Source organism: Centroberyx gerrardi, chromosome 15, assembly GCF_048128805.1.
Source record: "Centroberyx gerrardi isolate f3 chromosome 15, fCenGer3.hap1.cur.20231027, whole genome shotgun sequence".
Lineage (NCBI taxonomy): Eukaryota > Metazoa > Chordata > Actinopteri > Beryciformes > Berycidae > Centroberyx > Centroberyx gerrardi.
In genome coordinates, this window is record NC_136011.1 from 11790453 (window position 1) to 11815824 (window position 25372).

Here is a 25372-nt window from a genome sequence, read left to right on the forward strand (position 1 = left end):
CTCGCTAGTATTCTTAACAGTATTTCTTTACACTGTATTGTCTTTCAGAATGAATAAATGGCAGTTAAAGTGCACAATAGTATTTTAGTTCTAGTTGACACCTTGAGGTTTCTACAATCAATGGAGTAGATGGAGGGTTTTATCCCAGAATAAAACAAGCATATAAATTCTATGTTCCTCAGCCTCAATGTTGGAATGTTTTTGTGAGAACTAAAATTGGACTCATAGTACTTTAACATAAAAAACTAAAACTAATCCCGTTTTATATTATCATTAAAGTGAAATTAAGAATATTTTACATAGAGAAGGAATGTATTCTGAGAGGATGCATGAGCCAGCATGTTGCAAATACAGTCTGCCAGCTTTTGAAGAAATAATTTTTAAAAATAGAAATGGTAAGACGTCAAGATACTTCATTGAGCAGTTGGCACAAAACTCATGTTCGTAAAGACAACGTATTACCCAACTGATTACAGAATCTTGCAGGTGGGAGTGATGCGCTCTGCCACAAATTGTCTCACATTCAACAGTTGGCCCCAGACCATTTTCTTCCCATACAAATCATAACAGCAAATGTCCTGAGAGACAACAATATGGTCTATGAAACATGTTGTAAAGCTGTCAGTGTCAATATCTCCTCCACACAAAAACACTTCATAAAACAACAGAGACAACATTCACACTGTGGAGGTTTCATTCTTGTCATCCAAACAGACTTAGTGGGACTCTACTGAATGACAATCTGTAGTCCCCTGTAATGCTGCCAGAAGTGTTATGCTGGTGACTCTGCATCTCGCAACCAAAGACACTTCTGTGTCAAGACTGTCTTGAAAATAATTATAACCTGGTTAACAGTGATTATATAAACAAACCTTGAAAACAAACAAACAAAAAAATTATCTACTAAAGGCCAGTGAGCCGTTTCAGGCTGGAAACATACTTCAATTTTATTACTCTACATGTACGCACAGTGGCTGCGTTGCAAACAGCATTGTTCACATACTCATCTGTGTAGTTTTTGTCTGACTGGAGGTTTTGGGGGGGCAAAACACATAGCGGACATTTTTGAGGACATGCACAAAGAAAGCTCCAAATGACCGCAGGATGCACGCACGCGTAATTAAAGGAAACTATGTTTCTGCCCTAAGGCGTCAACACATGAGGCGTCCTGGCGTCAGTTGGCTGAGGTGCAGACCATGAAACCTGTGAGGTTCTGGGTTTGAATCTGACCTGGGGCCTTTGTTGCACCCGAGTATCTCTACTGTCAACTATCAAAGACATGCAAAAAAAAATCCCAAAAATGTCAAAACACACCACAATGGCATGCATGTATTCACCTCTACCAAGGTGGACTGGCTGAGTGAGTCACATGGAGGCTGTGTGTCTACAGTGCACAGTGTTGAAGGGCAGTTTTCATAATGGCCCCTGATGAGGCTGAGATGATGGATACGGTGTGTCGCTGGGAGTGAACGCCTCGGGCCTGGGGCCACTGCAGGTCTGCAGCGTTACTTCCATTGCCATCTGTCAGCACTGGGTGGGCACGGCCCATGACCAGGCCCAGGGCAGCACACTCCTGGGCCGTCTAAAACAACACACGCCTCACTTCAAGAGCAAGGGTTGGAGGCTAGCAAGACGCACAGTGCTTCAGAGGAGCGCCGTCCGTCTACGTATCCTGCCAATTCCTCCTGTTTATGCTCTCATCAGTTTATTATTGTTACCAAAGACTATACCCCAAGCTACTATATTATGTGTTGTGGCTTTTCTGTTTGTTGGAGAACTTGAGCCACGGTAGGTGCTGACACCAGGCGTTTTCGAAAGGGGGTGAAAAATAATAAATCTAATAAAACCTGGAAAAATCAATAGTGCACCTGTCATTGAACCGTAAAGCCTTTGGATGACCATCACACTCTTTTTCCCAAGCTGATCTAAGGGATCATTTTGTAGCATGATGGTCAGTCCCATACATCTGCATTGCAGGGGAAATCTTATCCTGAGGACGTTTACTTTCTGTGAATAATTGAACATATCGTAACCACATAGGCCGCTGGCACTCAGACTGAACACTGCAGTACGTTTATGAGAGAAACTGTTTCTAACTTGCATATGAGGCATTGCACATTAACATTGTTGGGCTTAATATCCCGGATGAGGTAAGACTGATCAAACATGACTGAACCCTTGTCTATAATCTTTCTCCCTGTTCATCTGTAACATTGTGTGTTTCCTCAGTAACCTCTCGGTTTGCTGTGCATGTGTCTCTCATTTTTAATTAGCGAGCACACAGAGAGGTAGAAATGATTAAAAAGTATGTCTGCTTTTCGTCTTACAATAAGATGGGCCTTGAGATGAGTTGAGGAGAATTGTTCCACTTGGTTAGCAATGTGACAAGCAATTCCTATTAATACAAAAATGAAAAGCAGACTAGAGGAAAAAAACCCTGATTACAATCAACCCTGCAAATCAGTAATTTCCCATTTAGCTCTGCCCAATGCAGGAATATTAATGTTGTGAAATTGGTTCTGACAATGTTCTGTGTAGACCCAACAAAATAAACTACCCACTTAAAGCCACCCATGTTTCAGTGTAAATCGTACATGTCTGTATTGTTTATTTTAAAACGGCTATGAGACGGCTGTCTGGGGCTAATCTGCCAAAGCTCTCTAACAAAGGAAGGTGCTCTATGTACAGTATGTGTGTGTATGATCATAAAGAAAGAAAGGACTAGTTGGTTTTAAGGTATGAACTGCAGTGCTCACTGTTTGTCAATGAAAATGGCCAGCACAAGTGTTTCCCCCCAGTGAGCAACAGGCTTCTTATGTCTTGAGGTGAACTTTGATTTAGCAAAAACAAACAATATCTGGCAAACAAAAAATCCAGTTGGGGCAATACAGTCCTTCATGTTGTATTTACACTGAATGTAAGAAATATTCGGGACACTCACTCTTTTCAGGAAGTACACTGATGAGGTGAATCCAGGTAAAAGCCATTATTCCATTCATTTCCCTTATTAAATATATTCCAGTCATGAAAAGCCATTAAAAACATCTTTTAAAAAAAAACAACCGTTATGCCTGACCTGAACGTCAATGGTGAGAGTGGCGTGTACATGAGCCACAGCTACATGACTGATACCAGCACAGCAGACTGATGCCAAACACAAAATGAATAAAGTACACCTACATTTTTTACCCTGGAAAAATGAGCAGTAGCCTTACTTTTTACTGTCAATTATTAAGGATACAGTTCTGCCAAATATGCCATGCTTTCTTGTTGATGGCTTGCATTTTTCCGTTGCGTTACTTGACAAGAAAAGTGCCTTTCTGACTGACTGAGTGTATGCCTGTCAGTCAAACCCCACAGTATATCATTGTAAAGAGTCTGTTGCTTAGGAACTCAATAAAATAAAAATGAACAGAAAAGGATGGCAAATGATGACCATATTGCTGTTAGGGAAGACAGAGACATGATAAACATAAAATGGTTGCTCCTGTTAAATAACAAACAGAAGCAGGATAGGCAAAGGATGGAGTCACCATTTATGTAGGTTTGTAGTGTACTGTAGGAACTGCAGTGCAAGTGAAAAGTCACCTGGAGACATAATTCATGTGTTGTTTCTGTAATCGTTGCCAGATCAACCCATATTTGTGAACATGAACGACTAGAAACAGGCTCTAATCTGCTATGTCACCAAGAGGCAAATCCTGCATGAAGCAGCTTCATGTACCGTTTTACATAAACTAGAGACTACCTTGCATGGTTGTTTACATCTAAATGAGCTTTATTCATTGCCAACGGGTATGAACTACAATGTGTAGCTCCAGGATACAGTTTTAGATCTTTTGTTTCTAGCTTTGGGAGAGACTTGCTCATGTTCATATCTATCCTGAAGATCAAAGGAACAACATATGTACAGTCAATTCTGTTTTAGGGTTGATATTCAATGTAAGATTAAAGGGCAGAAACTACATTTTGTTTGCCTTGATTGTGGCTTTTGACTGAATCAACCCCCTTTCAAAAGCAGATATTATACACCTCAAACTAAATTTAGTCTGAATCAAGAACATATCAGGACACACCTATCAACTGGGGGCAAAACTGCACTGTATGTGTGCAGCTGCCTGAGGAGCGCTTAATACCGAAGATAAATCTCAGGTCTGAATACTGATGCATGCAGGATTAGTATTAAATCTATGCTATGCAGACTTATTGCAGCCTTAGCTTGTAAAACAATAATCCCTACCAGTATCAAGACAATCATAACAATGCCTAAAGGTAGCACCAGATACAATAAAAAGACACAGTGTATGAATGATTATAAAGGGACAGAAGCGGCAGACTGAGCAGTAATGTCGTACTGAGATGCAGACAATGATTCACCACAAGATTACTGTGACACTAAGTTTATCACAGTGTGTTTATAATAGTCAGTAAGGGAGGCTTGGATGTACCCATATACTGCATTGAAGGTGTAGCAGTGCAGCATGTCAAATCTCTGTTTATCCCTGTGAATTATAGGGAGGCCAAGGTTCTCCCCTCGTCTTAGGGACCAAGACAAAGAGAGTCACTACGAGCCAATTCAGCTGGAACTGAACCATCTGCTGAGAGTGGAAATGAAATGGCCCATACAATGTCTTTTGGATGTTCCTCACTTGCCCGAAGGTAAGGCCATTACACCCACCTCACCTGGGGTTAACTCAGAAACAGTGGGGCTAATTGGCTGTTTGGTTGCACGAATGTCGGTGACGTAGTGGGGATTTATTCTCTCTGGGAACAGACTGTGATCTGCATTTCATGAGTTTCCAACAGCAACAACCTCAGAAATAGCTATAGCACAGGCCAAAAGGGGCACAGAAACCCAGCCAGCTACTGGGTTGTGTATAAAAAAAAAAAAATGAGGTTGTTGTGTTATTAAATATTTACTAATGCACATTATTGACTATCTAATATGAGAAAGAAATTAGTAATCGGAACCGTTCAGTAATATTATTGTTACAATGCATTTCAGAATATTGCCTGTCTGATTGTTAAACAGCAATGTGATTATAGCTACAGTATGTTGCTGTATGTATGTATATAGTTTTTAATGACCAATTTTTTTTGTAGTTGTACTTCATTGAAGGGAAAAGAAAAGCACAGATAACAGGCCCAGTAATTAGCATTTAAACAGTTAATTAACAGTTAATATTTTATTTGTGTGTAAATACAATCATTAGGAGTACATCTTCTCACAAACACAGTGCTCTATGTAGTATTCTAGTTTAATCAGGCTGCATTATTGGAACATTACTACTAAAATTACTATATAAGGGACATATAATTATAAATACAATTATATGTATATGTATATATATATAAAATATAATATCTTCAGTTCTGGCATGCAACATTTTTCTCCTTTGGTATCCTGTCCTTAATTCAGTGGCTCCTGCCTGTCTTGTCCTGATGTAGCCAATACCAGCTTGGGAGGATCTGTCTGAAGCCAGAACTGGTGGTGGATGGCTGCCCCAGACTATGAGTACTTGTGAGATTTATATACGTGTGCTGGCCAGGGTTGATAATACAGAGCAATGCAGGTGAGGATCCATCACTGTCAAGAGCTCTCAATGGCTCTTCTAGATAGCGAGCTCTCCTCCTTTCTGCTGGGAGGCTAAGCAGCCACATAGGGTGCTATCTCTCATCCTTGAGTGCTTTTGATTAAGCATCATCTGGTATTAAATTCCATCTTTCTCCGCCTTGACATTTTCCTTCTTTGTGTCCACAAACACTTCAAAAATGCTACAAATGTGCTACTGTATTTGCCTCATTTTCCATGTATTCAGTATTATAGTATTTAATTTATTTTTCTCTAAATATACATGGGAACCACATCACAAACGTACACATTTGCTGCAGTTGGCTGCAGCTTGGTTTGCCTCACTGACTACCATGAAATGTTGTCTAATTATATGAGAAAGTACAATGTTGTTTGGTGGATTTTCCATTACTTTACTCAAGTCAGACATGACACAAATTTAAACTGATTACAGGATCTGAGTGAGGATCGTTCCTGTTCTTCCCTGTTATGGTAATTTCAGCAACGACACTTTGGCGACAACCTCAAATTGAGAGACAGGTTAACAAGATTTTGTCACCTGCTTTATGCTTAAAGTGCCCAATCACTGGCATCTCATGCTGCCATTATTCATGTGTGAGCTAGCAGTTTGGAGGATTTATTTAAAGGGGAGGAAATCATTTGTCAAATGACTCACAGGGCAACTCTCTTCCTCAAATGAGTTGAGATACCTCAAATTTGTCTGCAATTAGCAAAAAACTAAATATTTAATTTGTGTGTAAATACAAGGTGCCTGTGAACTGAATTCCTCCACCTCAAAAAATGCAGCTGAGACAGGAGACTTTAGATCCAAATTATATCAATGGACAAGGGAAATGAGGAGCATTCCTCGGTGTGTGCAGCCAGCCTACTGGTTGTGAAGGCAGACACAAGTGCATTATGGTTTAATTGGATGAGACCAGGCACTGCTACAGGGAGCTGACACTTCATTAAAGCATGACAGTCAGGCCCATACAGTAGGCTGCCTCCCCCACTGAGGGCAGGAAATACACAGCTAAAACAGCCACTACAGAGAAGACTTGACACATCAGAGCCAGGAGTAGAATCTCTTAGTCAGGAAACTACAAGATATGGGCAAAATAAGGGAAACATCAACACTAGGTCTCACCGATATTAACTACCTCTGTGTTTGAGTGGGTTGTATGTCCTGGAGTTGAATCAGTCCTATCATCCCCTGAGCATGAGGGAAATTCTAATCACTACTACAATAACAATTCTGAGTCATCAACTTTTTCCCATGGTGCATTTCTTCCTTGATTACAGCAGTGTGTTCTAAGATGGCAATGTCCCTATCCCAACCCAGTGGTTTGAAAAGAATGACAATAATGTTAACCATAAGCCAAGGCCTATTCAGTAAAACAATACTGTATATAATCGAGCATTTATAGAGGATTCTGGGATGGCACCCGAGAATTAGCCTCATGAAACCAGCCGGACTCAATTACATTGTGTCCGGGATCCGTCTGGCCCATCCAAGCAGCCAATCAGCGCTACGGGGCGGGTTAGTTTATGATGAGGGAAGGAGAGTGGCGCTGAATATCGAAAATAACAATGGCGGCTCTCAAGGATAGTTTAATGGATGCAGCTTCGGAATCAGTTTTTTCTGAAATGGATAACACAAAATCCTTAAAAAAATGAACACAAGTGAGCTGTCAAGGCTTTTCTTCCAGGAGAAGATGTTTTAGCCTTTCTTCTGACTGTAAGGCTAAAACAACAGCTTGATTTATCAGTTAGCTCTGTTAGTCGCCAAGAACATTTCCCTGGTCAAGAACCACATTTTCATTGTTGTTTCGCCACTGACCGCTCTCATGGAGGAGCAGATCAGTGAGGCTACGAAGCCGGGGATCACAGGTATGCAGATTGGTGTCCGCAGCGATTCGGACACCCTTCATGGACGCTGCCAATTCGTATTGGCTTGGTTGCTGAATGACAAGTGGTGGAATATACTGGCACTACCAGTGTATCACGGAAACCTCAAGGGGATTGTGGTGGACGGGGTTCATGTCACATACAAATGGTAAATATAATTTACAGCTAGCTCTTTAGCTAACATTATATTACTGTGAATTTATCTGTGATGAAATGCTTAATGTTATCTGTGGTGTAGGTAGCTGACCTAATTACTCATGTACGTATATACTGTAGTATGTATACGTCAAACCCATTGATTGCGTCACAGTTCGTTAACCTGATAAGGTGAAGTTTCTTCCACTTATATGTTCATATAGTATGTACTTTATCTTGATGTGTGCATGTCACCTGAGGGTTGCTGACAACAAAGCACTGAAACTATGAAACTGTATTAGTATTATTATTACTGCACAGTATGTTTCGTGATGTGATATGAGTGTGTGCTGAATGTTGAAATAAGTGTTTCTATTATTTTCTATCTATAGTTTTCGATTCTATTCTTCTTCCCCTAGCTGAAATCATTTCCCAATGTGCCAGGGTCAGACTTATTTGTTTGTCAGAACAGAGCACAAGAACACAGATGGTTCCACCAGGCTACCGGAGACTGCAGACTTTGCCATCCGAAAGATGAAGCCCCAGACATTTCAAAATCATTACACTAACTGTGATTAGCACCTGCTTTGCCTTCTAGGCCAAAACCTTGCAAGAAGTCGTATTCCAACCCTACAGAGCCATCGGCACTTAAGGATTCCCTTGTGCTGATGTTTTGACAGTATCCTGTACTCTGTATGTAATAGGACAATAGCGGTGATGAAATATACAGTATAAATGTATATACAGTATATATATATATTTTTTTTTTAAATTGGAAACAAGTATCAAGACTAATAAGCTATCAAAGATAACGGCTATTGCATACTCATAAGCATACAGATGACTATGATTATTTGATCAAGTTCAGTTTCATTCAGTATTCTGTCACCATTACAATCCTGCGATCATTAGCTGACTAGAGATCTATTAATGGGTGAGAATGAAGGCATTTGGCACTTCCAACAGGTGAGCTCTAATAAGAGTTAATGATTTCTGTGTGTTGATTATCTGAGCTAACAGCCAAGTGCCTTGGTCATCACCTCTCATGGTTAGGCAGGCCTCTAACTGGTTTCATATCCAAATAAATCTATTTTCCTCATTATTTTTTGGATCCAACTGGATGCTTTGACAGCCTGATCAACATTCTCCTGATTAACGTTTTTACTGAGCCTCAATGGGAAGAGCCTGACACTGACGCAGGCAGGGTTAGCCGCTTAATTTCCACTGGGGCCGCCCATAGCTAAAATGTACGTAGTCATAGTGATGTAAGGCTCTATGGATATAAAAGCATTCACTAAATTGCATTTGCCATCAGAGGGGGAGAAGGAACAGCTGGACAATGATTAAAATGCAGACTATTGGAGGGGAGGGACAGTGAGTGCACCATCTCCTTTTTCAGAGGCCAGATACATTGTCTTTCCAAGTGTGGTGACCTGAGACAACAGTGTCCTAGTGAGGCAGCTCTCTATGGGAAAGTAGTCACATAGAACCAAACTGAACGCATTAACATTCCCCGTTGTGCAAAACTTTGCCATGCCTCATTCATCTCTCCACCTACTGTTCATCGCTGAACAGCTCTTTAGTCCATCGACCTTCTTCTGCATAGATGCATTTGATAGCATCTGAACCAACATAGTTAGCCTTGACTATTCTCTTCTTGCCCACTTCTTCTCTTTGAACTTCCGCTGTCTCTGAATTTGTTATCTCAAAAAATATTTATATATCAACTTGTATGAAGCCTTGTTGACACCCTGCATACTTCAAACTACAGCCACAAGCAGGCCTACATCTCTTACATCAAAAGCCAATGCTGTACACGTGTGATTGTTGCAAGTTAAAGGATCATTTAATCAAACTATTCAGGCAGAAGCTGATTTGCAGTGCCAACATTTAAGTTTTTGGGTAAGAATTAATTTGGGTTAGGGTTAGGAGGAGGGTGAAGTAAGCCTCATGATGTGTATATGAATATAAAACGTCCTGTAGGCACAAACACACACACACTGTCCTGCATATAACGCATATCTCTGTAATGCATGTTTTTCTAAATTGTCATGGTTCTGTATCACTTCATTTCTCTCTAGATGAATAGACCTGAACAAGAAGAGCATCCATCTTATCAACCCTGTTCCTTTATAACAATCTTTTTCTTTTCTGTAGCAATTTATAACACCGCATGGATCAGGGATATAATTACAGACTATTGTCTGATATTTCGCCTGCATTACATGCTCTTGCTATGGTTCAGGAACCATGCTGAGTCTCAGAGAAAACCATTCCATTGGATCAATATTTATGATTATATTATTTGTCAGCATCTCCATCGCCTTGCACAAGCCGTTATGATGGTCTCCGGTCAGAGAGAGAGGTATTGTCCAGTAAACTGCGGTCTTTGCTATTGCGTTGAGCGCTGGATGAAAATATCCATGGGAGTTTGCCATTTGTTACTGTAAGCTATTGGCTTAAGTGTCTGTTTTTAGTATTCTAGATTTGAAAGAGGACCTTGACATTTTGTAGTGCTTTGAATACGATTCATCTTTTTGAGCTGAAAAGATCTAAGTAAAAGAAAGCTTGGGACTGGTTTCACAGATACAGCTTAGATAAAGAGTAGGCCTTAACGTGTAACAGAACATTTAAGTGGCCTTAAAGAACATGGTTTCATTACTTCTGGACAGTGAACTCTATGATTTATGTAATCAAGGCAGCATTACACTTAGCATTGAGGCATATTTCCTCAAAACCAGGACTGAGACATGCATGTGTTTAATGTTTCAGTGGAACTGCAAAAAGAGAAAACATTAGACAGCATATCAAAAAAGCATTAAAACCAAATAATTTTGATTGTGTCTATACAGTATTTCTTTAATATGAAGTTAAACCTGCCCCCTCATTTAGTCCTGCAGAAGCTCTAATCTTCCTTTACCCAATCCAATTAATCCAAAATAAGTTAAATCTAGGATGATTTTAAACTATATCTGTAAAAGCTGATTAAACCCAGATTAAAGGGTCACTTTAGTCTAGGACTATGCTTAATTTATGCAACTATCTATGCTTGTCCGTGCAGCCGGCCAATAGTGTATAATTTAAGATTCTGTTTAATATTAGTTCTCTATGTATCGTCCATACACCTAAAACACTCTGTATCTTCAATATAACTTTCTTTTCTGATCTTTTCTATGAACACTAGACCATTTAATAGGAAATAACCTCAATCATGCACTTTTTCGAGGTGTATATATTCTGTGCCTATATCAGCTAATTCCCAAAGCAATAATATCTGACTCACTTGTGATCAAGCGTTACAGAGTTTCATTCAAACTTGTGCCCCTTCACCCAAAGGCATATAATGTCCATTGCCCATTGGTTTGCTAAGAAAGCAATTCAGTGTTAAATCTTGCACAAAGATCTATTTGGTCAAAGATATGCTATCACAGAGCGGCTTTGAATCTGTGACAATTTAAGTTCATCTGTCTTACTTTTCATTGACTTCTCCTTTTATTTTGCTCGTTTAAGTACACTTGGTAGAGTCTGACTATTCTCTCTCATGATATAAAAGAAACACTGAAACCATTTCTCTATCTTAGTGACCTAGATGAGTCAGTAGCATCTTACAGTCAGTGAACAGGTATTCTTAGGTCTTACTGACGTTCTGTCAGCATTGTTCAAGCTAATTCCCAATGCCATGATATCAATACAGATAAATTAAGTCTCTCTAAAGGTGAATATTATTTAAGTTGAGTCATGTTTACATTTTGACAATTTATATTATTATCTGCAGTGATGTCATTGTCATGTACAGTATAGTATGTTGATATTGCTCCTATATATCTCAATGGGTACAATGGGCACAGCACTTACACTAGGTTTAGGAGTTTGATTCTTTTTGGGGCAATCTGTATTATAGACAGTGGTGTAGTGCAGGGTATACGCAGGTATACGGCGTATACCTACTTATTTTTCAGTCGGCATTGCGTATACCCACTTCTAAATCCCCTCTGATGCGCATCATTACCTCCGCCAAGGAGGTTATGTTTTCGGTGCCGTTTGTTTGCTTGTCTGTTAGCAGAATTACGGAAAAACTACTGGCCCGATTTTCATGAAACTTCGTGGAAGAGTGTAGCATGGGCCAAGGAAGAACCCATTCAATTTTGGAGCGGATCCGAATCCGACTCACAAACAAGCATTAATAGCACGAACCTTGGCGGAGGTCTGCGCTCTCCGAGTGCCCTTCTAGTTCAGTAGTGTGCTGCAAATTTTTTTTCCTAGGATGGCGAAGGCATGACCCGCCCTACTCTGCCTCTGATTGGCTAGTACTCGTTGCCTTCGTTGGTTGGGTTGGTTAGGTTTAGGGTGTTGGTTTACGTTACCTCAAATAATAACGCAACAAACACTCAGTAATCTGTTACCAGCACCTGGGCAATCTTTGCTTTCCTAAAGTTGGTTTGTGAACATGTACTGAGAATTGTCAAATTCAGTTTTGAAATATTTTATTTTGAAAATCGGCTGTGTCATTCTGAATGTTTGTTAAAAATAAACTAATCTCTGACTGAAACACCATGTTTGCCTCATCTTGAATATATCTTATATTCATGCATTAGGCCTGTGTAGGACCAGTAATATTTGCAAACTGCCACTTGACAAATAATGTTAATTTTATAATGGTGGCACACTCGGGCCTACACTAGCTGTTGCAAATCAGCTGTTCCAAGAGACAGTTTACAAAAGAAACTACTGGCCCATAGACTACTTGCAAGGTGAGAGAATAGTTGTCCAATTTTCATGTGTGGATGGACTAAGGAATAAGGAATAGTTCACTCAAAATGCATAATTAGCCTATGTAGTTGTCTCACCCTATAGTCTGTGGGCCAATATTGATTGCAAAATCTGCACCTCTTCTGTGGCTAATGTTAATTTCATAATGATCCTTACTCCCTGAAGTCAAGCAGCAGAAGTTAAGTGACAATGTGCAAATACTACTGGCCCATTTTTGGGTGAACTAAATATGCAAGAGTAGTCTTACATGTCACTGTTTATAACACAGGGCGTTTATCCTTTGCTGGACGGGCCGCTTTAAAAAAAAAATTTGGGGCATAAATTAAGAGTATACCCACTTCTCCAGGCACCACTACACCACTGATTATAGATGTAGCCCTCATGCAAAGTAAGACACTGGATCAAAGCCTCTACAAAGGTCATTACAGAATCACTATTTTTTATGTAAAATTGCATCACTGCTGCTTTATTGTCCCAGTTCTGAGAGGAATTTTGTTCTCTTTTCAGCTGCTGGAATGTGCGAAGGATGGTCTCATTGCCATTCATTTCACTCGATAGGATTTTTGAGTTTTGTGTTACAATGTTTAGTTATACTTTGTGACATTTGAGAAGCAATATGCTGCTGCAGCCTCTGCGCTGCTACTGCAGGACAGATAAAGATGATGGAGGACCTCTATGATGGCTATCACTCTAACACACACACACACCACTGTGCCGCATCTGATCGCAGAGGGAGAAATGCTCGACAGCATGCTTGTGGTGGCGTCCCCTCGGCGGGACAATGGAATGACTTCCCGTCAGTTTTTAGGTCAGGGGACTCGAGGAAAAGGAGAAATAAGCAGTGCATACCAGTGCACTAGTTGACAGCATACAGAAGGAATGCAGTGGATTGTGAGTATTTCAGAAGGGAAAAACTTGAAGTGAGAAATAACAAATATCACAGGTACACTACCAGTCAAAAGTTTGAACACAGGCATCTTTCTTTATTTTTAGTATTTTTCACATTTTAGAATAATAGTAAAGATATCAAAACTATGAAATAACACAAATGGAATTATTCAGTGTCCAAAAAAGTGTTAAACAAATCAAAACTGTCTTATATTTTAGATTATTTAAAGTAGCCGCCCTTTGTCTTGATGGAATGGCATCAACTTCACTATTTATATTTGTCTAAAAAAACTAATTTCAAGCATTTAAACATAAGCCTTTAGATCAGATAATGAAAAATGTAGTATATTCAATCAGGTGTATCGAAACTTTTGACTGGTAGTGTATATATTGTATATAAATATCACTCATAAAACAACCTAACCAGTGGCATGTGGGAGGAGAAGAGTTGTGATTGTCTTACCTGCTGAGGCTCTCTTGGTGTCGTCTGCTTGACCCGCCTGCTGGACGCTGTGGTGGTGGTGATCTCCATGATGGATGTGGAGGTTTCCGAGCGATTGGCCGTAGCACTTGACTGTGGTGTAATTGAGGAGGGCGACTCCCCCACCAGCCGCACGCTGCCCTGGATCCTAATGTTGGGATCCCCCTCCACAGCCATGTTGAACACCTTCAACCCATTATAGTAGAGGCCCGAAAGCTGGCCCTGAAAAGATCGACTCCGGTCCCGCTCCCAGCCCCCAATCTGTATAGTGGTTTGGCTGTTGAAGATTGTAAGCTGCCGCCCTGTGGGAAAACAATGTTACATATATACGAGAATGTTGAACTGCGGACTCAGCCGCTTTTACTTAGCAGGAAAAAAAAAAAAGACAGAAAGACAGATTATTTGCCCAGCGGCTAATGAGACCAATAAATTACCGGTTGCTAGAGGCAACCCCTGGTAATTTATTGCACTTATAATGATGGGATGCCTATGAAAAGCAGATTCAACAAAATATATAAAAGAACAAAAAAGACAAGATTTTGGAAATCAATGCAGCTTTGCTAAAAGGGCAATCACATTAAAAATAATAAGAAAAATAATAATAATAAGAAAAATCATCTGAACTTGTGCTCTCACTACTGCTTTCACTTCCAAAGGTATAATCTTGGATAAACTAGAAAGTAGTAGAAATGGACAATTTGCCTGAAAGATATTGCTTTGGAAGAAAAATAATAATAATAGACAAATGTCTATCACCCAAAAGCATATATTTCCAATATGCTTTGCTTACAATAAAACAAACAAACAAACAAATAGAAAATAAACAAGTAAAACAAACACAAATCAAAAACAAAACGCAGTGGTAGCCATTGTAGGAGTCCATAACCTTGCATCTTTCCTGCATTGGTACTTTGGGATATCCAAACACTTCCTCTTGGGGTGCAGCAACACCGCACCAAGTGCAGCAAGCATGAAAAAAGTTGACTTCTAAAATGGCTACTGGCTGTTTGAGGATTGGGTTTTCCTTGTGTAAATTCTTACAGCAAGCACGACACACTTCAGGGAATTTGAAAATATTCATCCTTTTAGCAAGAGCAACCAAAGAAAATTAAACTTAGAACTGGTATGGTAGGGTATATGAAAAACAAAACATTTCATGACAGCACTGTCATTAAAGGGCAAAACAGAAAAAAAAAAAAAACATAAAAATGATAGGGCTCATTTCACATTTTAAGTGAAAAATATGAATTAGTTATTGAACTATAAAAACAAAGCATGCACTCAAAGTTTGTTTTATGATACAGTTCCTTGATCTAATTCCCTATACATATTTACAATGTCTGTTAAAGGGACTCAAAATTCTGAAGCCAATTGGTATTGCACTCTATTTATCATTGCTAGTAGTTTAATCAGAATAGATCAAATGATGAATACTAAAATAAGAACATACAAGTATACTGTATATGTGTTTCAAATAACACTGAAAATGGCAGCTAGTGAATGATTTAACTAGATCTTTTAAATTTATCATTTAGATGTTTACTGTAAAATGCTACAATAATTTATAGACATTTTAACAGTGATGATATTACTTCAGGAAGTGATTTAGATTTATATTTACAGTCCCTTTAACCTTAAGTTGACAGGAAACACGTATTAAAACAGCTGACATCTATAAAATAAATACATTATTATGAAAAGTATGCAATACTCCAAACTAAATTTAACTGTTCAAATCATTTTGTTTTTTAGTTTTACTGAACATTTATTTTTTAAGTTTATTATTTACAAAGTATTGGTACAACTTGGTTATGATCAAATTATTTTATTTGAAATTTTAATCAATGATTTTACCTTTGTCGAGTAGCCATTCGTCAACTACTCGACCAAGTCGATATGGGATTCGCTGTCTAGCAATCGCCAGGCGTTCGTTATCATTGTTGCCTTTAAAGTTTAAAGAGACATTTCATTGGTTACAATCTGTAAGGTCAAAGGTTAAATGGTCATACTTAATGCTGGAGCTATACAACTGCAAAAGTTTTTTTTTGTAAGTTTTAGATATTTAAAAAACAATACTTTCTAAAACATTATTTGAACAGACTTCACTCAATCATTTTATTTTATTTTAGCCAACAAATTATTCCTATATTAATTGTTAACTAGCACGCTAATGTTTCATCTAGGTTAATAGAGCTATGTTATAAACCAAACCAAATCACAAATTTATACATTTCCATAACAGAATCTTTACCCAATGATTTCCAACCCATCTTTTTGACTGGCTTTTAAACTAGTTATATACATTTTCAAAAGGAACATCATTTAAATTTATTGTTGAATCAACCTTTTATGGTTTAAAGGAGAAAACAATTTAGCTGTAACATATTACAAATGCCCACCCCATTTATAAATAGCCTAATTGACAAAAAATAATAAGCTAATTGCAATACAACAGTTAACAAACTATACATTCAGAGCATCTGGTCATATAGCACAGTGTCAAAGTAGGTGCACATATAGTACTTAAAAATCCACATTCAATAAAACAGGGCTTTGACAAAAGCTACGAGTCTTAAAGGAGACAAAGTGGAGTTTGACTGGCTGAACAGTCCGTGTGCATATGCTAAAAATCTCAGTAGAATAGAAAAAGATGTTTTAATGGTGTCAAAAGTCAGTGGCAAAGGACTGGTCCAACAGTATGCAGAGAATAAGCCAAAAGAATAACTTTGGAGCTTTGGAGAGAGAGAAAGACCAGCGACACACAAACAAAAAAAACCCCCCTCTACTCCAAGATTGGAGGGGCGCTTTGGCATTGATGAGGCCAAACTCTGCATCGCCCTTTTGTCAAGGCCAATAACCTCTCCAGAAGGGAAGACTTTCAGCACAGTGGCACTGTCTCCGAGTGCTTTTCCCCTGGTATTGTCTGCAGAGATTGAATTCAGTCAGCTCCATTCTTCCGGCAGATTGACAATGTTTATCCCATCAACTATATTAATTCTGTTCTGGCAGATAAAGGATCCGGCAGCTAACAATGATTTGGTGGAGAATAGCATCAGAGAGGAAAGGATCGTGCAGGTTTGAAGGAAAGCAGGTAACCTTGTAACTCAGACGCACGGTTGGTCTGATGAAAGGTCTTAGAGGTAAGAAGACGCATATAAAGAGATTTTTTAATCGCATCAGCTTGAATTACTGTAGAGGATCAGGTATACAGAAAGGGGTTTATGGCTTGTCTACAGCTCATGGAATTTGGTTGCAGTTGATTGTGCCAGGTTGGAGCACAAAGGCTTGTGAAAGAGATTTAGTGGAACACATCTCCCCTCAACACCGATATGGAAAGATCTATTTTGGCATTACAACAATATCTGATAAAGCCGCATGGGGATGTGCACTTTTTGCTTTAGATGCCCAAATGTCACTAAGTAAGCAAACATTTCTGAAAGAATGTCCAGTCATCTGAAGTGAATACCTTCAGGCAATCAAACTATCAGCCTGAATAGCGCATCTGTGCTTAAAATTTTCATGAAGGTCACACCAGAGCGCGGCTATTGTTTTGTTTTTGTTTTTTTTAAATCATCAGGGGCACCTTCATGCTTTATAAGGTGCATAACCCAGACAAACAAACCCAGCTCCAAGCCTTACTCTTCAACATGTACATTCATTTCATCTTCAACTTGATCTTGTAATCATTTTTCAAATTACATGTAAACCTCACTTGCAAAATCAAGGGCGCTACCACTTTATAGGTGCTTGGAGGGAGTGGTAAGATAGGTGTGTGTGTGTGTGTGTGTGTGTGTGTGTGTGTGTGTGTGAGGTGGGGAGTATGCATGATTGGAGTGAGTGAAACTATATTGACCTTAAAAACTCCACTGTGGTAGTGAGAAGAGAATCGCTGAACGAAATATTTAATTCATGCGTTGACTTAGCCGCTACAGTCAGAAAACCACTGAGCTATTTCCTATGTGGCTGTACAGAACACCAGCCTCCAGTTGGTTGATGCTTGTTTGACTTCTACCGTAGTGCCTGGTGTACGAGCGCACACTGAATTTCCCTTATCCAAGGCTGTTTGGACTCTGCACCGCCTAAACAGTGCATACCTTAATTCCCTTAAGCAGTGCACATGGCAAAAAGGTGCTCCAGAGCGCCTAATATCTTTGAATTAATAAAGCCTCGAGTGCCACAGGAATTTGAGCACATTAAAAAGCTTTAGTTCCTTTATATCATGAATATGTTAAATTCATTTCCATCGGTCAACGATTTCCATCAAATCAAATCAATGTTTGCCGTTTGCTTTGTTCATTTCTGTCACCTCCATTTGTCAGTCATGGGGTGTTAGTTATGTCACCTCCCTCACCCATGTCTTTGCCATGACGGGGGCTGTGGCTGTTTCCTGCTACTCTGACACCTCATTTGAAGAGAGGTCAGCACCAAACTGGGCTCTGGAGAGCAGAGTGCCTACAGCTGTTAGGAGGACGGTGAGGACACATGGCGGGCCGGACGAAAAGAAGTACAGTATAGCGAGCGTAACACTCACTCAATTGTCATTCTCCCTGCTTAATTTCTTGACAGCTGCAACGCTATTTGCATGTTTATGTCTTGTAGTCACCATCTTAAATTACAGGGTGCATATAATTGTGCAATTTCTCTATATGCTGCTGTGAAAATCTTCATGCAGAGTATCAGGATTTTGACAAAGATGGCAATTTGTTAAAGTGAGGGGGCAAGGAGACACACTGATGGAAAGACGCACAGACAAGTGATAGGCAGGCAGGCACACAAACACAAACACACACGCGCACACACACACACACACACACACACACACACACACACAGACACACTAACACAAAATGCCCAAATCCTCTACTTTTGTGTAAAAATGCTCTATGAGCAGTGCTTTATCTTTTCAGCTGTGGATCCTATGGCACGCTCAGTCTATCCTTACGCTGAGGTTAATTAAGTGTGGATATAATCAAGGTCTGATCGTGTATTGATCCCCACTGTGGGACACCGGAGTGTTAAACAATGCTATCCCTTGGGCCCCGATGCAGCAGCACAGCCCATTCATCCTGACGCCTGTGAGCGCAGCCCGCGACTGCTGCCGAGCGCTGATTGGGTTTGGTATAGGACGGCCCGGCTTATCTCCTCCGCCAGACAGCAGCGATTCAGTTGAGCCGTCCCCACCGACCCGGTTTGCCCTCACTCACTTGTTTTCTTTTTTTGTTAATAAAGTGGTCAGATAAGGTGGGGGCTTTATCTCATTACAAGCCCTGGGACATTCGCCACATTAAATGAACAAATATGCAAATGCTTCCTCTGTTCAGAGAGCCGGGAGAATTAGGAAGGAAGAACCTAGACAAATCGCACTATTATTTTTATTATTCAATTCCCTGTTTTTTGTAGTTTGGCAGCGGACGCCACTGCACCATTTGTTATTTTATAAGCATGCTCACCGATGGTTGATTGGCTGCACAATAGACTAAACAGGCTCATGGACAGGATAACGTGGAAACCAGAGCAGATAGAATAGAGCTTGGACAAATAAACCTACAGTACCCCTCCCCCCCCCCCATCCCACAAATCAGACTCCACACCGCAAGGTGGAAAAAAAAGGGAGAGAGGGTGAGAGAGACAGAGGGGGCAGAGGTGGACAGATAGAGGTAAAAAGGACAGAAAGAGAGGGAACGGAGAGCTGAGGGGAGTGGAGTGAGAGAGATAGAGCTCTGTAAGTGCATCACGCTCTGATAACAGTAGAAGAATAAGGCCAGGGACTTCTCCATTATCTTTGTGTGCAGCGTGCGTTCATTGGGTGCTCCGATAGTGTACCGCACTGTACCCTACGGGCCTGGCAGCACCATTGTGATGGTATTACTTCCATGGCCAAGACTCAGGAGAAGGGCTGACTTCTTTTTTTTTTTTTTTTTTTTTTTGTAGCTGTCCAGCCTTTTGTGTTACACAGAATAAAAGAAGGGGGACAGAATAAAAGATAGAGAACTAGTGACTACAATAAATGGATGGCTAGTTACGAGTCTGTGTCCTGCATTGGAGATTCAAATAATTGTGCTAAGGACTTCTAATGGCCCATAAGTATGCAGTATGAGACTTTTTAATGAGATTACGAGGGCGGCAATATAGGCCCTGGTGAAGCAATTATTCCCTTGCTTTTGACAATGATGGCTCCCTCCCATATAATCTCTTTTGTCTTTCTCACTGTCCAGCCATCATTTTTATCTTTGCCGTCTACTCTTATTATGATCACTGTTGATCTGTGAGTGGCCTATGAGTGGCTGAGGGCTGCTATTATGACTGCGTTAGAGGCATACATGGAGACTAATCAAACTACAGGCGAGCAGACAGAATAATGGCTTTGTGTGCTGGGGGTGAGGGGAGGAACTGTGCAGTAATTGTGATTAGAGTTAATTAGTCTTCAACGAGCCTAATAAGGTAGTCAGACTTGGCATTGTCACTAACGCATGGTTGGTAGGGATGGGATTGGTAATTTTCCCCAACAGCATTTAGAACTGTGCACTTACAATGAGAATCAATCAGCTGTTATTATCTACTATTATTGTGGAGACATGTGATTACTTGACTAGCAGCAAGTTATCTCTAAAACCCCACCTTTCATTAAAAAAAAAAAAAAAAAATTTGAGCGATAAAGTCAATTTCTGGCTAAGAAACATTCATGACATTCATGTTATGACTATTCATTTATCTGCTTGCAGTGGAAAAACTTACATTCAGAAATTACAGTATCAGAAGGCATCTTATTTTCAATACTTAAGGGATGAGTGATTTAAGCCATTAAACATGAACTTGTAATTTCCAAATAGAATGGTAAATGGTATCAATCAAGATATCATTTACCAGATTTTGTTCCTGCTTGTGTTAACAACCAGTATAAAATGTAATCAGCTGTTCTTACTTGAAATAGGCTGTTTTCCTTTGCAAGGCAATATCAAGTAGCCCAATGACAAAGTTGTAGGTAATGCTAATGGTGTTCTACATGTAGTTCTTCAGGAATTGTCTGGAGCCTTCTGTGGGCACTTTCCCTTGTGCCAGTTAATAGAGAACAATGCCATTTTTCTTAAAATCAAATGCAGATCTTTCCTAACAGATTCATGGCTTATTCATCCCTTTTAACAGCTTACTGCACTAAAGCAAGCTCCAATGCAGTTAGGGTTGAATTTCAAGGTTGTTAGCTTACATTGCATTGAGTCAATTTTACCAGCTGGTTAATTTCAGATTGAGCTGAAGCTAGCCATGATAGTTCAGTCTGAAGCGTTAAAATGATTGCTAAGTAAGTGACTCTTAATAGTCAAGTATTCCATCATCAATGTTGCACTTTTCTATTGAAAATGGCCTAAAAAAAGACTGAGTCAGACTAAGCTGTTTTCATCTACTTCATTCAGTTTGTGAGCAGCACATCTGCATGTACATCATGTGTGTTTGGGGACTGAGGGTGTCTGTTGCATGCAGACTGAGATAGCAGCGTCCAGGCATTTAACCCTGCGGTGCATTCTGTCATGTCCGCGGCACGTCAAAAGCCATTAGCTTCCCTTTTCTACCTGAGGCAAGCAGTGAGGTTTGAGTCCCAGCCATAAAACCCTCTTTCATTTGGATGAATGCACTGGACATGGCGAAAAAAGGTCACCAAACATTATGCAAAAGGGGAGAGACAGGTTGAATTTGTCTTCTGTTTGTCCTGTTGCCCAGTTTTATGCACACTTAGAATCGCATGAGGCTCCTTAGCTGAGTCTGTCTGATTAGGGTGAGTTCTGTGCCATTTTAGACAGTGAGCATAACACTGTGAACATTCAGGTCAAAATGGAAGTTCCCCGAGTGTCCTCCTAGGTCCCAGCACAAGTGAGTCATCATGGAGGGTGATATGTCAGCCGCATTAATATAGTCAAACTGCTGGTGGCGTCTTGTTTCACGACCATTTAATTGTTTCTTCTGGAGTACAAGCTGCACTCGCTCCTAGAGGAACTTCACAGTGTGAAGTATGGTGTGAACATTACAAGAATATTATAAAACAGTCATATAATGATAGAATTCATATCTCTTCAGTCCTCTATAACTTTTGTCAAAGCCTTTAAGCAGTTGGAAAGGTAACAAATTCAACAACCCAAGCTGTGGCATTTAAATACTTTCCTAGTTGACAGCCATCATACTGTACTATTAACACTTTGACATTTTAAAGGAACATACAGTACCAGTGTTGTTGAGTTTTTTTTCCCATCTCCAATCGGAGATCACTTCACATCTGCCCCCAGCAATGTCTCATCAGAAACTATTTAACTGACTTACCTCAGAGCTACACTTTCCAGACACATTTTCATTTATGCAATCTATCATTCCTACAATGATGCTGCCATTCTTCTGAAGAACTGGAATAGATTGTGACCATAATTACCAGTCAGCTAATTTAGCTGGCTGAATTAATTATAAGAACAACTCATAAAGCATTTACCTAACTATACAGATCACAGATAAAATAAACACAAGGCAGTAGTTAGTGACTTAACTTTCTATTAGGCTTGCCATCTCTTTATTTTTACTCTTATGCCTTGTTATTATGGATTCCTGTAAAGTGCCCTGTAAACTCTGATTTGGAAAAGTGCAAACACAAATAAAAATGTAATTATGTATTATGTATGTACTTGTAATACGGCTTCATTTTTGTCTATTAGCAATTCTGGTGTATGCTGTGAGAATAATCAATATGAAGATGCAATGTCATGGTCAAACCCAGTGCAATAATGTAGTTTGTCTTCTAGTAATTAATTCCTAATTCACCAATTAATTTAACTATGGCTATTGAGTTAATTTGACTGGGTTTCTGTAGGTTTGTCAATCTATTGTATTGACAGACAAATAAATATTGAACTGGCACACGATTACTTGCCGCAGTAAAATTGGTGAAGTGGTAATTTTGATGTAAACAGTCTATTGATTTGACTTACTGTGAAACATCCACTGTAGGTGGATTATTTATGTATATAGGGAATATAATGCAGACATGTAGTGAAGGTGGGCGTAGACCCTTTCGTACACTTTGACATTTGAATTTTAGACAATGGCAGCTGCAAAGTACAACCCGATATTTCAATAGACTTGTAAAAGGGCTAGAATGGTAAACAGCATCAATTAATGTAAAGAGATAGACAGACATCGGAGATGAGGAAGAAACTCAATAACAGTGGTATCATTCTTCATCTGTTACTGTAAAAAAAAATAGCAATCAAAGCACATGCCAAGTTAACAAGATCAACATAAACTTCCTAAACAGATAAGCTTTTAAACGCTCGGTTGATAGTCTCTTGGTCATTTCAGCACCTTTAAGCGGCAGATGGAATCATAATTAGCGTGGAGAGTGGCTCACTCACCTGTGGGGTAGCGCTCAATGACTGGCAGGTCATCCACCTGCAGAGTGGCATTACCCCCACTCCTCGTAAACTTCACTATATGGTACTTTCCGTCATTTACAAACTTTGACGTCTCCTCAATATTAATGTCGTCTGTTCCGACATTAAATACAACTGCAATGTTTCCCTTTTCCTGAAAAGAGAAGAGCACAGAAAATAATGGGTTTAGTGACAAAAGGCATTCATGTTTTCAATACTGGTGACACACTAAAATTAAATGCCCAGTGCTGTTTTATTTTCTTCTTTCCAAGTAAGTTGCTAAGTACATACACACACATATTCCTTGATGTATCATTATTAAAATGTTACACACATATTGTAGCCTTATAAAAATAAAAACAAAGTACTTAGCTGCCTATCAAGCAGAGCAAACATATACTTTAGACTCACACTGTGTTTGCTTGGGTTGCTGATATTTACTTCCATCTAATTCTAAGGGACAGAACTTGCATTAGAAATGATTTTCTATTCCAGTCAGTGGGTAAAGGGCAGTAGTGAGTTACTGCACCTGAATGTTAAGACGTTATGGAAATTATTAACATCTATGTACTGTAATGCTGAATGTTTTGAATAATGCAAATTTTGTTTATAAATGTATGGGTTTTTCTCTGCATATACCAGAGCCATGAACTCCTAACCCCGCCTCCCCCAAGATGCTGATCTAAATTTTCCATATATGACCAAAAAGATATTCCTCTGATGAAGATTTCTACTTTAATACCTTTGTACTTTTACTGCATTTCTATTTTACCATAGTCCTTCTAGAGATGAAGAAACACCTTGTACAGTATGTAAACTCAAGTTTGTAGGGAACATTTTCTCCCCATTAACTGGACAACACTTTTTATAGTGGACTGGCAGCTTCATGTTTCGTTTTTAACCAGCGTGTCTGGATAATGAAAGGAACCATCTGGGCATTGCTACTTGGCCTGGAGCCCATTTTGAACATAAAAACTTGTCCTGTCATCACTTTACCCGCCGTACAGTAGCTTCAAAGCTCGATGAGAGGATATCATTGTATCTGAGCAGATTGTGTGAGACTGAATCATTAAATCGTAGGGAATACTGCTATCATTACACAGAGAGCATAAAAACAGTATAACCATGGAAATATAAAGAGAATGTCTCAAAGGAGGCTTGAACCCAGCTTAGCCTCGGCCTCCTCAGATCCACATGCGATGGGTATCTTCTCTAATAAGCTCCTTTTACGGTACATGATCGAAGTCCCTGAATCCTACTGCTTAATCCAGCTAAGATGAGTGCATATGTTGGTGCAATCTCTCTCTGCTTATGAGCTGCAGTGAAAGGAGCATCTGGTTGGAGGCTCAAGCTAGCGGTGCAGCACTCTGCATGTCATTATCCAGTCAGCACAGCCAATACTACGTCTCCATCTCTCTCTCTCTCTCTCTCTCTCTCTCTCTCTCTGTAAGTCTCTCTCATATGCACCAACTATGTCTCTTTCTCGAGCCCCCCCCCCACACCCACTTGCCCATATGCACACACACACACACGCACACACACTCCTCTGTTCCCTTAAAGTGCAGAATGAGCAGAGAGTGTGTCTCCAGAGCCAGAAGCTAAAGTGCAATTAAAAACATTTGTAATGTGTCACACCATGTTACCAAATCTAGGACAATCGTACGCTTTGTAAATGTAATTTCAACACAGATTATATCATCTGATACAATTAAAGCTACAGTACTAGCACGATTTACTGACTCCTTGCAGGCATAAATACCAATCAACAAAAAAACTCAAAAGCTGATTTCAAGCTAGCGTCGCGGCTACAGTGACTGCAGCATGTGTCGGGTCTTCAGTCCTGGAGAACTGAAAGGATGAGAGGATGATCTGTAGGCACTGGTGTCATGGTAAGCCTTGTGTGAGTGGTAATCTGCTTCAGGAGGGGAATGCCCCCCTTGAGACCCTTCAGTGAGAGCCACAGAGGCAGCAGCTCCTCAGCAGGACTCTACAGGAGGCAGTGGAAACCATGGGCGTCTGCCACCACCAGACCTCACACCAGAGCCATGTGCAGTGCAGTGGAACTGCTCAGTCACTTCTTAGTTGTGACTGACTCTTTTTCTGTTATTGACAGCTGCATCATCTTTATATTCTATGCTTATAATCGTCTGTTCTTGAAGACGACGTAGATTGACTGGCGCACAAACGAAGATAATTTGTGCATGTGAGATTTAC

The 25372-nt window shown here is 39.8% G+C and overlaps 1 protein-coding gene across 21 annotated transcripts in view; it reads right to left on the bottom strand.

The window, feature by feature from the left end:
- Positions 1–25372, bottom strand: part of LOC139910623 (neurexin-1a) — a 253219-nt gene that overhangs the window by 26672 nt on the left and 201175 nt on the right. For 13 of the 21 annotated variants that reach the window (XM_071897978.2, XM_071897977.2, XM_071897972.2 and 10 more), the window contains 3 exons: positions 23141–23312; positions 15609–15698; positions 13737–14056 (listed from right to left, as the gene is read on the bottom strand). In XM_071897978.2, coding sequence (XP_071754079.2) covers positions 13737–14056; positions 15609–15698; positions 23141–23312 — 582 coding nt within the window. The remainder of the gene's footprint in view (positions 1–13736; positions 14057–15608; positions 15699–23140; positions 23313–25372) is intronic. The other 8 variants (XM_071897985.2, XM_071897984.2, XM_071897981.2 and 5 more) reach the window with 1 other exon arrangement.